General features: G+C 44.2%; 1 protein-coding gene across 1 annotated transcript in view; it reads left to right on the top strand.

Annotated features, from left to right (window-relative positions):
* HMGA2 (high mobility group AT-hook 2) overlaps positions 1 to 10,622 on the top strand; it is an 87,803-nt gene extending 77,181 nt beyond the window's left edge. Inside the window, exon 4 of the mRNA XM_036251530.1 lies at positions 10,554 to 10,622. Coding sequence (XP_036107423.1) covers positions 10,554 to 10,622 — 69 coding nt within the window. The remainder of the gene's footprint in view (positions 1 to 10,553) is intronic.
* Positions 10,623 to 13,913: the final 3,291 nt, after the last annotated feature.

Here is a 13,913-nt window from a genome sequence, read left to right as displayed (position 1 = left end):
CTGATCCTTAGCAATTGTTCTTTAACCAATTTGTTGTTGTTGCAGTTTTACAGGTATAGTATTGCCTTTTGTAAATGAACAAAGCAAGGTGCTTGCAGAATGGTTCCGATGTCCCCGACTGATTGCTCTGATGATTCTGAAGGATGCTATCTATTCATTCAAACAATTATTTTGATATTTGGGGACTTCAACTGCCTGCCAATTTGACTACTTATTTTAAAGCATCTCTAGTCAAGTCAGCTTTTGATTTAGATGAACTGTGGCGTGAAGCAGCATTTAAAAAGTTCAAAAACTTGCAGAGAAATAGAAAAAATTTTTATGTCAGACTTTGCAATTTATGTCCTAATTTTCATTCTTCTCAGAGGTTTGACTTTCTGATTATTTTGGGAATAGATTACAACAAATGGACTTTATCACCTAAAAACATACCCAACACAGGGGAATAAGGACAAATACTACAATCAGTAGTAGTTATTATCTATAATGTGATACTGATATACATTGCTCAGTAAACCTAATGAAATTACTATTTTTGTAAGACAAAATCTATTGCATATTGTCTATTTTGTTTGCTTCAGCCTTGCCCAATTCTGTTTAAATCTTCATCAGTCTTTAACAGCATTCCACTAGATTCTTAAACCAATTCCTCTTCCAGGAAAATAAAAATATATATTACCACTATCCTAATACTTTGGTTGTTTAATTACAGTTTTCTAGGTTGAGAAATAGAAAGAAGAATAAAAGCTAAATTAAATACTTCATATCAAAACCTGTCCTGTATGTGGACACTGCCCATAGGCCTCAGGCATTAAACCCTCAACACACTTACTCCGAGAATAGCCAGCGTTGCCAGTACTGTGCACAGAAATGCTCCTCTCTGTTCGTGCACACTCTTCTTGGAAGATTTCCACTTACATAAGGAATATTTTCCTTTAAAAAATGTATTTTCCTTAAAAACGCTTATGTTCTTTTCTGATTATTAAAGTAATAGTGCTCTTTAGCAATTTTGGAAAATTTGTAAGAGGACAAGAAATAAATTTCCCTTAATCCTACCACCCAGAGGAAGTCAGCATGAATATTTTGGCTTAATTCTTTAATTTATGAAGTAAAATTAGGAGAAAAAAAAAATCTATAATGTAGATCCTAGCTTAGAAAACTTAGATTATACTTTACATATAATTTCTATTAGAAAATTTGGATCATACCTTACAGATCATTTCTCTTCAGCTTTTCACTCTTGACAGCATATTGTGAGCATTTCCCATGTCATTAAATATTCTTCTAAGTAACCAGACTAGACTGGCATTAGTTAACTTAAAACCGAACAAGCCGCATTAGAAACCAGCCAGGGCCTTACCAAAGAGCTGATGCTATGAATACCAATCATAGCTTAGTTGCTGTTCCATATGTTAATTTAATTTGACAGAGTAAGAGTCTTTGAAGTCCTGATTCTTTTTTGCATCCAATAAACCAGTTTTTATAGCGCCTCCTGAACCTTTAGACATCAGCCTGCAGAGAAACTCATGTTGGGAAGTTGCCATGAGGTCACATGTAACAATCGAGGGAGGAGGATTCCTTTGGAAGTCTTGTGAGAAAGGCGAGAAGGCCGGTGGGGTCACTGGGGGGGGGGGGGGGCCGTGCCTCCGGAGAGAGCGTCCTGTAGGCATACAGATTGGTTGCCATTTTCTGTGAGCCCTGGAAGATTGATTCCTGCAGAAGCGGGTGCGCAAGCCCCGGCAGCACCCCCTGGAAAGTGTTGACACACATCCTTGTGTTTATTAGTGGGTTCTGTGGCTTCACATGGGAAAAGCTGAGCAGAAGTCAGAATGGTGTGTGGTTTTGCTTCCCATACTTGAGTGAGAAGGCGACTCTAGGGTGTCCCCACCCTCAGTGCTTAGCATTTGGATGTGAGTTGGTTCAGGCACAAAAGGGGTTTTGGAGATACTTTTGTTTGACTCTAACTAAACTTGGTGGCACTGGTTAGAGGGGTGGGGAAGAGAAGGGCAAGGGCACTGGAGAAGAGGATCAAAAGGAAGGAGGTTAAAAATTATGCTGGCCTTGGCCAGTTTGGCTCAGCGGTTAGAGCGTCGGCCTGCGGTCCAGAGAGACCCGGGTTCGGTTTCCGCTAAGGGCACGTACCTCGGTTGCAGTTTGTCCCCGGCCCTGGTTGGGTTGTGCAGGTGGCAGCCACTCGATGTGTCCCTTTCATATTGATGTTTCTCTCTCTCTCTCCCTCCCACTCTATCTGAACAAAATATGAAAAAAATGTCCTCGGGTGAGCATTAAGAAAAAAAAAATTATGCTGAACATTAAGTCCTATAGAGTAAGGATTTTGAATTTTCTTTCGATAATTTTTGTTTAGATTGGAAGTTTTTTGAGGGCAGAAAACCATGATTATAAGGTATCACAAGCTTAGGAGTCTTAATAGTTATTCCAGTGGCTCAGTATCAAATATAATGCCATTGCTACCAACATTAAAGATCAAGACCGTGTTAAATTGGGTTTCATTCACAACTACCGATCATCTACAAATGCGTCAGACCTACACAAGGTTACACCGTGTTCCCAAGGCCAGTGGGCAGTCCTGGTGCTCAAGACAAGCGGCAACCGAATATGTGCACAGGTAACTGAATGAAAAGGGAAAGTACTCCTGTGCAGTCCTGTGCTGTGAGTTCTGGGCCTCATAGCCTTTGTCCGAAGTTAGAAGATCACCTAAAATGACGGGGACATTTACAAAGGAGTCTGTGTCCCTCTTTGGAAGCACCTGGGCGGTCTCTGCTTCCTCATTAATGACAGCGATTTGGGAACAGGGAGCAGAAAGATGGAGTGGCCACTTAGGAGACGCACAAGCCAACATTGAGAGAAATGTGTCATTAACGGGAAATTACAGGACAAGTGTTTAGTTTCTCCAATAAGGATGTTTCTAGGTAACAGTCCTTTTGTGGCCGAGTGGTTCTGGGATGTGTAGATGTGAGATTAAACAGCTGCAGACAATAATGGGGTAATGATGTTTCCAACCTAATTTCCAGTCCTACTGCTGCTGGGTGGTATCAGCCGCTACTGTGACCACGTTCCAGTTCGCAATCCATTCCAGCTCCTCCCACTGCTTTCCAGTCCCGACAAAGGTAGCTTGGCTAGCTGTCTTCTTTACACCAAAGAGTACATCTGTACTCCTGTAAATAAAACTGACACCATTCCCGTCGTAGTCTGTTTGGGCTGCTGGAACACGGGGCCTCAGACCGGGGAGCTCACAGTCAACAGAAATTTATTTCCAGTTCTAGAGACTGGAAATCTGAGATCAGGGCACCAGCATGGGTGGGTGAGGGCCCTCTTTTCGGTTGCAGACTTTTTGTTGTATCTTAAAGTGGAGGAGGGGGAAGCAAGCTCTCTGGGGTCTCTTTTATTAAGGCACTAATCCCATTTATGAGGGTTCTGCCTGATGACCTAATCACTCCCCAAGGCCCCACCTCCTAATACCATCACTCCGGGGGTTAGGATTTCAACATATGGGGGGAGGGGGATATTCAGACCATAGCAATATCTATAGAGTCTGCCAATTAAGCATTTAGAGGAAACTAAATACTTGTGGAAATGGCCAAATTAGACCATCAAGTGGACCGAGAATTTGCCTAAGATTTGGTCTAAATGTACAGGAGCTTCCCTTATTTTTATGGTGCATCACAGTGACTATAAAAGGCACTCTGGATTCCCGTGCTGGACTTGGTAACAGACATCACACACTGCCGAGGACAGCCCATATATGGCCCCGGCTTCCTCCTGCCCCAGGGAACAGGCACAGGAACTGCTGGCACGAGACACGAGCCTTTAGCCCCGACTTGGAAAATCTCCCACACACACTGCAGTTCTCTTCCTCAGCTGTCTGTCCTCCTGCTCTGCGATCTCTTACTCAGACATCCCGACGTGTTTCTTTAGACCTTTTCTCATCTCCTTCAAGTCTTGTTCACTGTCTTCTCCTAATGTTTCTCCCTTCTTTTCCTTCCTCTGTCTCGCTGTTCTTTCCCCCTTTGCATTCTCAGGGTGAGGTGAATCTGGTCAGCTCTTCCTGAGAAGCTGAGTTCGAGGTTCCTCTCTCGGTTCCTCTCTCGGTTCATCCACAGCACCTCTCTCCCGAGGCACAGGGTCACTGTGTTGCAGCTGATTATGCATCTGTCTCTGCCGTGAAGGGACTTTCCTGGCATCTAATGGGGACCTAATAAATGTCCTGTTATTAACCATCATAATTTCAATAAGAAAGTTTATTCTGCTTTCTAGATAGTCAATTTACAAACAGAGTTTTGGAACCCAACTCCTGTGTAGGTTGAGGACTTACCACAACACAAACTATAGCAAAAGGCTTCTTGTTATGGACAGTAACCTTTGTTTGTTTGTTTTTTAACCCTCACCCAAGGATATTTTCACATTTTATCTTCAGATGGAGTGGGAGGGAGAGAGAGAGAGAAACATCAATGTGAGAGAGACACATCGATTGGTTGCCAACCACACGACCCCAACCAGGGCCGGGGACAAACCACAACCAAGATACGTGCTCTTGGTCAGAATCGAACCCGAGACTCTTTGGTCCTCAGGCCGACACTCAAACTGCTGAGCCAAACCGGCCAAGGCATGGACAGTAATCTCGATGAACTTTGGCCCCACCTGAATCCCTCTGTGATTACCTTTACAACAGAGATCCTGCCATCATTTTTAAAGGCTTCGCTCTGAACACATCCACTGGCAGAGGGTTTGTTTTGCTTTCTTTTCTAGGAAACTGTAGCTTAGTGCCTAGCAAACTATTGGACTGTCTGACTTTAATTTTTCTTACCTTTTAACCGTTGATTACTTTTTTTTAGAAAACAGCTAAATAGATTACTTCTGTTTGTATATTATACTCAATAATTACCTGTTAGCAATTTAATAATTTTAATAGCAGAATGTACATCTAAAGCGTCTACCGTTTGTCTCCATGGAAACCCTCACCTGGGAGCTGCATTGCTCTCAGAAGAGCACATCAAAGTGAGGGTTTTACCTGGCACCATGACAGCGTTCTGCTGGGACATGTCCCATTTCATATAAATTATATTACCTGTGGAATTTAAGAGGATGTAAGGTGTAGCATGTCCTGCAGGCAGGAAATTTAAACTATGGATTGCTTTAAAAAGAAATAAATACTCCCCTTTGTTCCTGTAATATGGGGTATTTAGCATGCCTAATTTCTGTTTAATCTTTTCACAGGCATATTTTGAATTTTGTGTTCATATGGAAGACAAGTTCAAAGTTCTGGTTATTCGCTCAAGTTAACTTGAGACTGGAAACCATGTAGAGCTGGTGGTGTGCAGGCTTTGCCTGACCGTGGTGATGTGGGACAGAGATGCCATTAGCTGGATAAGTCTATTTAGAAACAGGATGCCCCCCACCCCCACCAAAAAAGAATAATGAGCAAAAGTACAGGGCTTCGTCCTAATTTAACCAAATCACCATGCTTCAAGCCCGATGTCATGCCTCTGTATATACATATGAATGTAGAACTAGAGCATCCATGGGCAGGCATATGGAGACACAAACCTCATGTGTTTAAATCCATTAAACACAATTTTACACCTTGCTGATAGGACCTAGATGTGAGACTTTGAACACATGGCAGAGACACATGCCAGCTCAGGTGTTCGGATGGAGAGCCCCTTGCACGTGCATGCACACCTGTGACTGTTCTCCCAGCGACATCCCTGATGGCCTGTGCTCAGCCCCTGTGGCCCTTAGGGTTCGCGGATATAAGATTGCTACATAAGTATCATCTTGGGTGTTGAATGTATAGAAGAAACACTTTCGCTAGGACAGAAAAAAAGAGCTAGATGAAAGTTAATAGCACCAAAGAGAATATATTGAAAAAAGGTAGAGAGGAAGGGAGGAGGTAGAGAGAGAAACAGAGATGGGGGGTGGGGGAGGAGAACAGACTCGAGGAGTTCAGAGCAAAACAAAAGGAAACTCTGATCCATCTTCCCTCTTTGTGCTCCTGATGCTTCTTACATTCAGTTATGCTCAGGCCATCGCCTGGCCTTGTGCACTTATCCGTGGGACACCGCAGCTGAGAAAATGCTCCGCTCCCTGTCCCAGCAGGAAGGAGGGGCCTCTGCTCAATCTTTTAATTCAGCAGTTGTCTTACCATTCTTGTAAGATAGGCTCCATCCCCAGGAACAGATATTTTCTTGAAAGCTTTTTTTTTTTTTTTTTAATCCAGTAATCCAAATATTCTTTGAAAGACAAATATTACAATATTGAACAATAGTTACCACTTACCAAAGTACTGTGTTAAATCTCTTCTCTTACTTAAGAAGCCTTTCTATGTACTCAAGCTGCACTCCTGTTAGATCGTCCCAGTTTTACAGATTATTGATGAAGACGTTTTATGGCTCCAGACACGAACAGAAACACATAGAGTGGTAATTCTACATGAGACCTTCCTGTTTTCCCTTTGCACCTGCATGTATTTCTGTCTTTTCTTCTGTGGTCCCTGATTCCCATCGATATCAGGTAGAAACTTTGGGTCCTGGATCCTGGGCCAGTTTTTACAGTTTCTTCCTTTTTTTTTCTTTATAAAATAATTCCTTTGTAGTTCTCAGAGCACTATCCAAATTAAACCAAAATGCACACCCCCATGGTTTTCTTTTGCTTTCTTAAATGCTTCCCTTTTTCTTAAAAAAAAAGGGGGGGGCCAAGTTCCCCCTTTGTTCTAAAGATTGACTGAATTCACAGGCCCAAATTCGGCTCTTAAGTTTTTGAACTATACAGACTAAGAAGTAGCAGTTGGTAGTCACTAAATGTCAGTAGCTAAGAGGCCTGATTTTCAGCCTTCCCTTGTCCCCATACCCCACTTAAGTTTATTCCTTTTAGCATTGGAGCCCCTATAGACGGCAACAGTGATCAAGACTCTTATGAGCCATTACATTAAGAAATAAGCCTTCAGAAGTCCGAGGGATGTTTTCTAGTCCTAAAAACTGATAGGTATTGCATAGACACTTCCGTCACTCCAAACAAGACTCTGTGTACCCAGATCGCTCGGAACACTTCAGTAGCTCCTGTGAGCGAGCTGAAAAGCACGAGCGGGTTTGGAAGATGCCACTGTGCTCCAGGGTTGGGTCTGGGAAAGAGCCGGGGTTGTTGTTAGAAAAACAGATTTTCAAAGGTTGGGGTAGCAGACACACTATCTCTATCTCTTGACTTTAAAGTTGGTTTCAGATAAAAGGACAGCTTAATAATAGGGCTGGTTGTTGGGAGGATCAGGCTTCTAAAAACCTTAATATGCTTTCAGCCTTCCCCGGAAGCAGGTGACAGGGTAGTTAGCGTCCACATCCTCTGCTGGCACACTGCTGGGCAGAGCTCCAAGGAAAGCTGTGTGATGACAGCAAGATTAGGGTGCAGGAAGCAGGGCTGGGTCACATGCTGTCAGTTGTCGTTTTCTCCTGTTCCCTTAGCATGTTGATTCTGCTATCACGGGTTATCGCCAAGTCCCCTAGTCAGCGGTTGTTCATTTGAATTCCCATGATATCAAACTATTTCAATGGAGACCCCTGTCCATCTTCTTTGTCACACATGCGTTGATGTCATTCCTTACACTGTACCTTCCGTCAGTCCGTTCAAAGACCAGGGCACCTGTGCGGAAATAATGCCACACCGAGGTGACGGTTCAGTGTCACTGAATCTGCAGTGTCTGGACGCACCACATTGAGCTGTACGTTTTCAACAATTTTGTGCTTGAAATGATCTTGCAAGCATGTCCAAACAGGAGTGAGGCCATTCTGGTGGTATCTCTGTACTCAATTCTGCTCTCAATGGATCTGGGAATATCCACATTTAGAGATAATATATCCTATGGAGTCGCTAGTGCCTAAGTTAGGGCTACTAGACGGGTGCGCTCAGTTTTAGACACTGTAACTTCTTTACACTTTATTATCTATAACTATGCTTTCTTCCCATTAGTTCCCCTGTTTCTGTTCTCTTTACAACTGCAAAACGCCCAACTGTTGAAGTCCTTACCCCATTTCCCAGAACCGGTCTTAAAGTAAATTATAAATGTTTAAAAATTTCTTTAAATTGTTGATTATTATTTTGGCAAGACAAATAATGAAAACTTTTTTAAATGTTGAAGTAAACTGGATACATGTCTTTATATTTTGCCATTGATTTCTCTATAGGACACAAAAATTTTCAGTGCCGCAAAAATAAATAAGTGTGGCCTCATCTGTTTTAAATTGTAGTAAGTGAATGAATAAACAAATGAAGGGAAGGGTGCTCTGAGTGCGGTCTTCGTCGTGAGCTTCAACAGCATAAAGAACAAAAGCTTTTCGACATTGACCCCCACTGTCTACAGCCATTATAACACTGGTCTCATCAATGTGTATATAGAGGGATATGGTGTTTTAGATACTTGGGTGTTTTGTTTTGTTTTTTTAATTGTTGTCTCCTTCTGAATTATCCGTTCTATTTAGCGGTTCTTCTCCAGAGTGATTCGTATTGAAGTGAAGGGAACAACCTGCAGTGGTATGGCGACTGAGAGCCAACTGTCAGAATGTGTTGGAAATGCAGGTTAAGATTCTGGGAAGACTCCTGGATTTGGGATTTGTTCAAGGAGTTAATGTCAAGTCTTAGCTCTGTCAGTTATCATTATTATTATTTTTAATCCTCACCCAAGGATATTTTCCCATTTATCTTCAGCTAGAGTGGGGGGGTGGGGAGAGAGAGAGAGAGAGAAACATTGATGTGAAAATCGACTGGTTGCCTCCCGCACAACCCTGACCAGGGCCATGGTCGAACCGCAACTGAGGTACGTACGTGCCCTTGACCAGAATTAAACCCTCGACTCATTGGTCTGCAGGCCGACGCTCTAACTGCTGAGCCAAACCGGCCTGGGCGAGTTCTGTCAGTTACCAACTGAGTAAGTCCCTTAGCCTCTCCAAGCCTCAGTTTTCATGACTCTAAAATGTTAATTGTCACAGGAAGATAATGCCCAGGTTATGGGTCAATATGAGAATTAAATGGGGCATTATATTTTTAAACTGCGATCACTATTAAATCTATACAAAGTTAAAAAAATAAATTGCCTTGCCCTGGCCACTGTGGCTCGGTTGGCTAGAGCATCGTCCCGCGCACCAAAGGGTCATGAGTTCAGTTCCTGGTTAGGGCACATACCCAGGTTTCGGGTTCCATCCGCTGTCGGGGCGCATCCGGGAAGCAACCCATCCATGTCTCTCTTTCACATCGATGTCTCTCTCTCTCCCTCTCTCTTCCTCTCTTGCTAGAATTAATGAAAAACATATCCTCAAATGAGAATTTTATTTTATTTTTTTGGTATGTGCCCCTAGCGGGAACCGAACCCAGGACTCTCTGGTCCGCAGGCTGATGCTCCAACCGCTGAGCCAAACCTGCCAGGGCTGGATTTTAGAAATAAGTAAATAAATATGCTGCTTTGAGGATTGCAAAGGCCCCCGGTGGTCCTTTAGCTCCTGTGTATTCCTGCTGTGAGGTAGGGCCACACTTAAATTCTTCCAGTTGGGTCAAAGTCTGTATCGCTTGGAAAGACTTGCAGAGACAGAGATGCTGTAGGACTTTGCGCCACAAAGATAGTTACAAAGATGAGACATTAAAACTAAATTGTTTTCCTTCATTATTTCTAATCACAATTCTCTTGTTTCTGATGTATTCCCCACCCTCCCTTCCTGGGGCCATTTCGGAGCAGGCCCTTCTGCGGTGGTCCTCCCTTCCTTCCCTGCAGGCAACTCCTCGAGTGGTTCCCTCATCTTAAACAAACTCCACTTTTCATCTCCTGATGGGGGTCATTTGTCTTAAGTTCTGCACAGGAAGAAGATTCCACAGTGCTCCTTGGCTACTCGCTCCGATCCAGGGCCCTTGTGCTGAGGAAACTGTTCCTTCATGTCGCAGCTGAAGGCCATTTCCTAGTCTTACTTCTTCAGAACAAGTTTCAGAAACAGCTGGTCACCATCCTTTCGGTCCGTCCTTCCTCGACAGTACTTCAAAAACGTTCTATCCCTTTTCAGTCTCTTTTGTCAAGCGTGAGTTATAGAACTTCCTCTAGCTTTTTCTCATCAGGCGTGATGTTCAGCCCTTTGGTAAGCAGCACGGGGTAATTGAAAGAAGATGGGCTCTGCAGTCAGCCCTGGGTTTGCACTGAAGCTGTGGAACTCACCAGCTGTGGGACCCCAGTCCGAGCACCTACCTTCTCGACCTGCCGTTTCCTCCTCCGTCGGGTGGGGTCAGTGGTCCTCGCCCACAGGGTCCCTGTCAGAATCAGTGATGCATGTGACATTCCTGGTATGTAAGCAGTGCTGTCCCAAATGCTATTTCTCTGTCCCTCTCCCTGCCTTTGAGACTCTCTTCCTACTAGTTGTGGGGCCTAGAATTGAACACAGTGGGAAGAATTTTACATTATTCTGCTACCCATCCCCCTCTCTGTGTTCTCCCTCTGTTATGCTGTTCCTTCACCAGAGCTCTCCCGGGGTATTCATGCCATTTCCATACGCCTTCTGACATTACATCCACAGGGACAAGCTCCTTCCGTGAACCAGCTCTGTGAAGAGACCATCCAGAGGCAACCGTCTCAGAAGGAGTGAGTTAGTTGGAATTGGAGGAGTCCGGGATAGCTCTTAACCTCATTGTCACCTTGAGGAATTTCCCAAGTCACCTCTATGTGGCTTTATCTGTGACTCCCTCCAATATAGGACCCATGAGATGTCCTTCTGTTCATTTCAAAACACTGAGTTACTCCTGCCTAGATTTCCGCCGCAGATCTAGATGAACCCTGGTGCAGTTTCGGGGCTGACCTCTGTGGCACCGTTGTGCCGATCAGAGACAGGCGCCAGTCCCAGCAGGCGCAGTGCCACGCTGGGAGGACAGCGTGGGAAGTGCGGGGTAGGCTGAGCTCGACACCCTCGGATGGGATTAACCTTTCTGTAGGAGCCAGTGTTGGCTCTGGTGTGGTTTAATTTCATAAAATAGATGCTCAAAAGTACTCATTGTCTTCATCTCTCTGGTGTCATCTAATATCAACCCTTTGTCATTCCATTGGCCTCCTTTTCCTGTATCTCTTACCCCTATACAGTTTATAAATAGCGCTGTATTCTCTGCTTCAGATTTGCTCCCACTGCTTCTGGTGGTTGTAGCTGTTTCTTTACATGCACCTTCGATTACCTGCCTTGACTTAGCATTTATTTGTGGAGTTACTTTGTGTTTCAACTTTGGGCAATTTGGGATTAAGCCAAACAGATTTTCCTAAAAATTTTAGCATTCTAGTAACAGATTCTTATTAAAAGCAAATTGACAAGATTTATATAATTCATTCGTTACAGTGTTGCTTCCCTTCCCCTCTGGAGATGACTTCAGTAAGCATTTACGTGGCCTCAGCTGGGGTAGTGGAGAGAAAGGAGAGGGTTGCTAAGAGATTGGATAATCCTCACACTGACTTTCACAGGAAGTGAGGGTTCAGAGTTCTAAGAGGAGTACCATGGATGTTCTCATCCTTTACAGGCAAGAAAATCCTTTCATACTAAGCTCATACTTTGGACAAATCCCACGAAGAACAGTAAGGGAGGTGCGTGAACAATTAGATTTCCCTCAGCTCAGCCACGTCTCCGCCAGCTTGTTTTCATGCCCAGTAACTGGTCGTTATGCTTACATTCGTCTCAGGGAGGTGGAAGAATACTGTAATGCACACACACAGTTTGTGTAAAAAGGCATAAAATTAATAAATGAGAAACCTGAAGATGAACCAGAGGCAAGATTTCCTGACATCATGATGTACTGGGCAGCAGATGAGTCTTGGTAATGGATACAGTTGGAATGTCATTATTAAATTCACCTTGTCTCCATTTTTCTTCATCTATTTCTAATCTGCCTGTTCGGTCAGAGCCTCCCTGGGAACATAACAATAAAACAACCATGGAGTTAAGTAAATAGAAAAACCTAATAAATATTCCTCTAACTCCAGCTTGAATCATTTCTTTCATGCTCTATCAATCATTTGCAAACATGTGACAGGACCCCTCCTAATCTGTTATGACATGCACGGTACCCCGAGAAAGCTTTCCTGTTTATTTCTTCTTTGAGTGCATGTATACATATTACATTGAGATACGTAATATCTGGAATAGTCCTTGGCTGGGGACAAGTGTGGGTCTGAGGAAACAAGGCCGAAGAAGAGTAAATGGGGCTTAGGTGAAGGAGGCGGGGGCAAAGGGCACGGTGAATGGGAGAGGAGACTAGTGGCAGACGACCTGGGGCCCTGGGGCCCTGGCATTTCCACAGCTCTGGGGAGTAGGCAGCAGAGGCGGTTTTCAGGGAGAGATAATAAAATCTGGTTTGGACATGTTTGCTTTAGATGGCAGTAAAATATCAGGTGTGTATATTCTGTAGACATTGAGAAATATGTGACTGAAGAGAAGGTGAGAGGTCAGGCTGGAGACAGGGATCTGGGCTCATCGCTGCACAGGTGCTAATTGAATCCAGGTGCACTCAGGACAGGCGGAGACAAGGGAAAGGGGAGCAAGGCCCCCCAGGCTGAGCCTGGGGCACTCGGTGATCCGGCCTGGAGGGAACTGGGGGCGGGGCTGAAGGAGAAGCAAGTGACGATATATGAGCATTCCTGTGGCCTGAGTCCCTTGCCACCAAGGCCTTGAGCATGCTGGGAAGCATGCTGCAAGGTGGCCCAGATCCCTAGAACCAGGAAGCCACTAAGAAGTTCCATGAAGACAATGGGGGGAAAAGGAGAAACACCTGTAACACAAATAACTAACTAACTAACTAAAGAAGTTCTATAAAGAGCTGCAGTGTTTGATGGCTCTCAGAAAAGCATCGAACAAAAGTGAGGACTGCAGCCCTGGCCAGTGTTCCCAGTGGTTAGAGCATCGACCCGCAACCAAAGGGTTGCGGGTTCGATCCCTGGTCAAAGGCATGTGTACCTGGGTTGTAGGTTCAATCTCTGGCCCTGGTTGGGGCACGTGTAGGAGGCAACCAATTGATGTGTCTCTCTTACACTGATATTTCTCTCTCTGTCCTGCTCCTCCCCTCCCTTCTACTCTCTCTAAAAATCAATGGGAAAAATATCCTCCGATGAAGAGGCAACACTGGGGCAGAATTCGGTCTGGTTACCCTGTTCCTCCAGGTTGTCTGGCACAGTGCTCTGTAAGACAGCATCTGTCGAATGAATGAATGAGTGGGTGATGGAGCAGATGAATCCGTCAAGTAAGCAGACGTAGGTAATCATGACATTCTCCCATGAAAGAGAGGATGATAGCATAGGACTGAAGAGGACCTATGAATATTGCTAATAAGTCTAACCATTAAAACAGGCAGGAAGGAGAAAAGGAGTGGAGAAGACAGAGGAGAAGGCAGAGCCTGGGAAGAGAGGAGACAGGAGTAACGAGTGAAGAAGGCCAGGGTTTCCTGGAGTGTGGAGTCAGAGAGGTAAATGACCTAAGTTGACAAGCTTGGCCTTTCATTTGCTGGTGTCTCCAGCCGTTTCCCAAACATTCATCTTGTCCCTCTGCTGGAACGTCACGCTTCGTGGCAAAGACAGGAACTACTTTTGTGGATCTCTTTAGTACCTCAGAGTTCTACAAGCCTTTACTCTATACCGTATGGCAGCCTGAAAAAAAGGAAGGCACGTTTTCAGTGATTTCTAAAAGTGTGTAAGTATCTAGAAATTTACTCAGGGAAAATGTTCTGTTTTGATAGACCAAACTAAAACATCCCTTCTCCACTCAGAGGAGGCTTTTAAACAAAGATTTTCTAAATAATTTACTCAAAGCCCTACCTCTGGAAGGGTGTCTAGATGCACTGCTTGTGAAATTTCCTTCCAAGCCGGCTATGCAAACATCCTTCCTACTCTTAGCAAAACGAAGAAATGG

Source organism: Molossus molossus, unplaced genomic scaffold (genome assembly GCF_014108415.1).
Source record: "Molossus molossus isolate mMolMol1 unplaced genomic scaffold, mMolMol1.p scaffold_m16_p_10, whole genome shotgun sequence".
Taxonomy (NCBI): domain Eukaryota; kingdom Metazoa; phylum Chordata; class Mammalia; order Chiroptera; family Molossidae; genus Molossus; species Molossus molossus.
The sequence above is the reverse complement of the archived record's forward strand: the minus strand, read 5'-3'. Positions and strand labels throughout refer to the sequence as shown.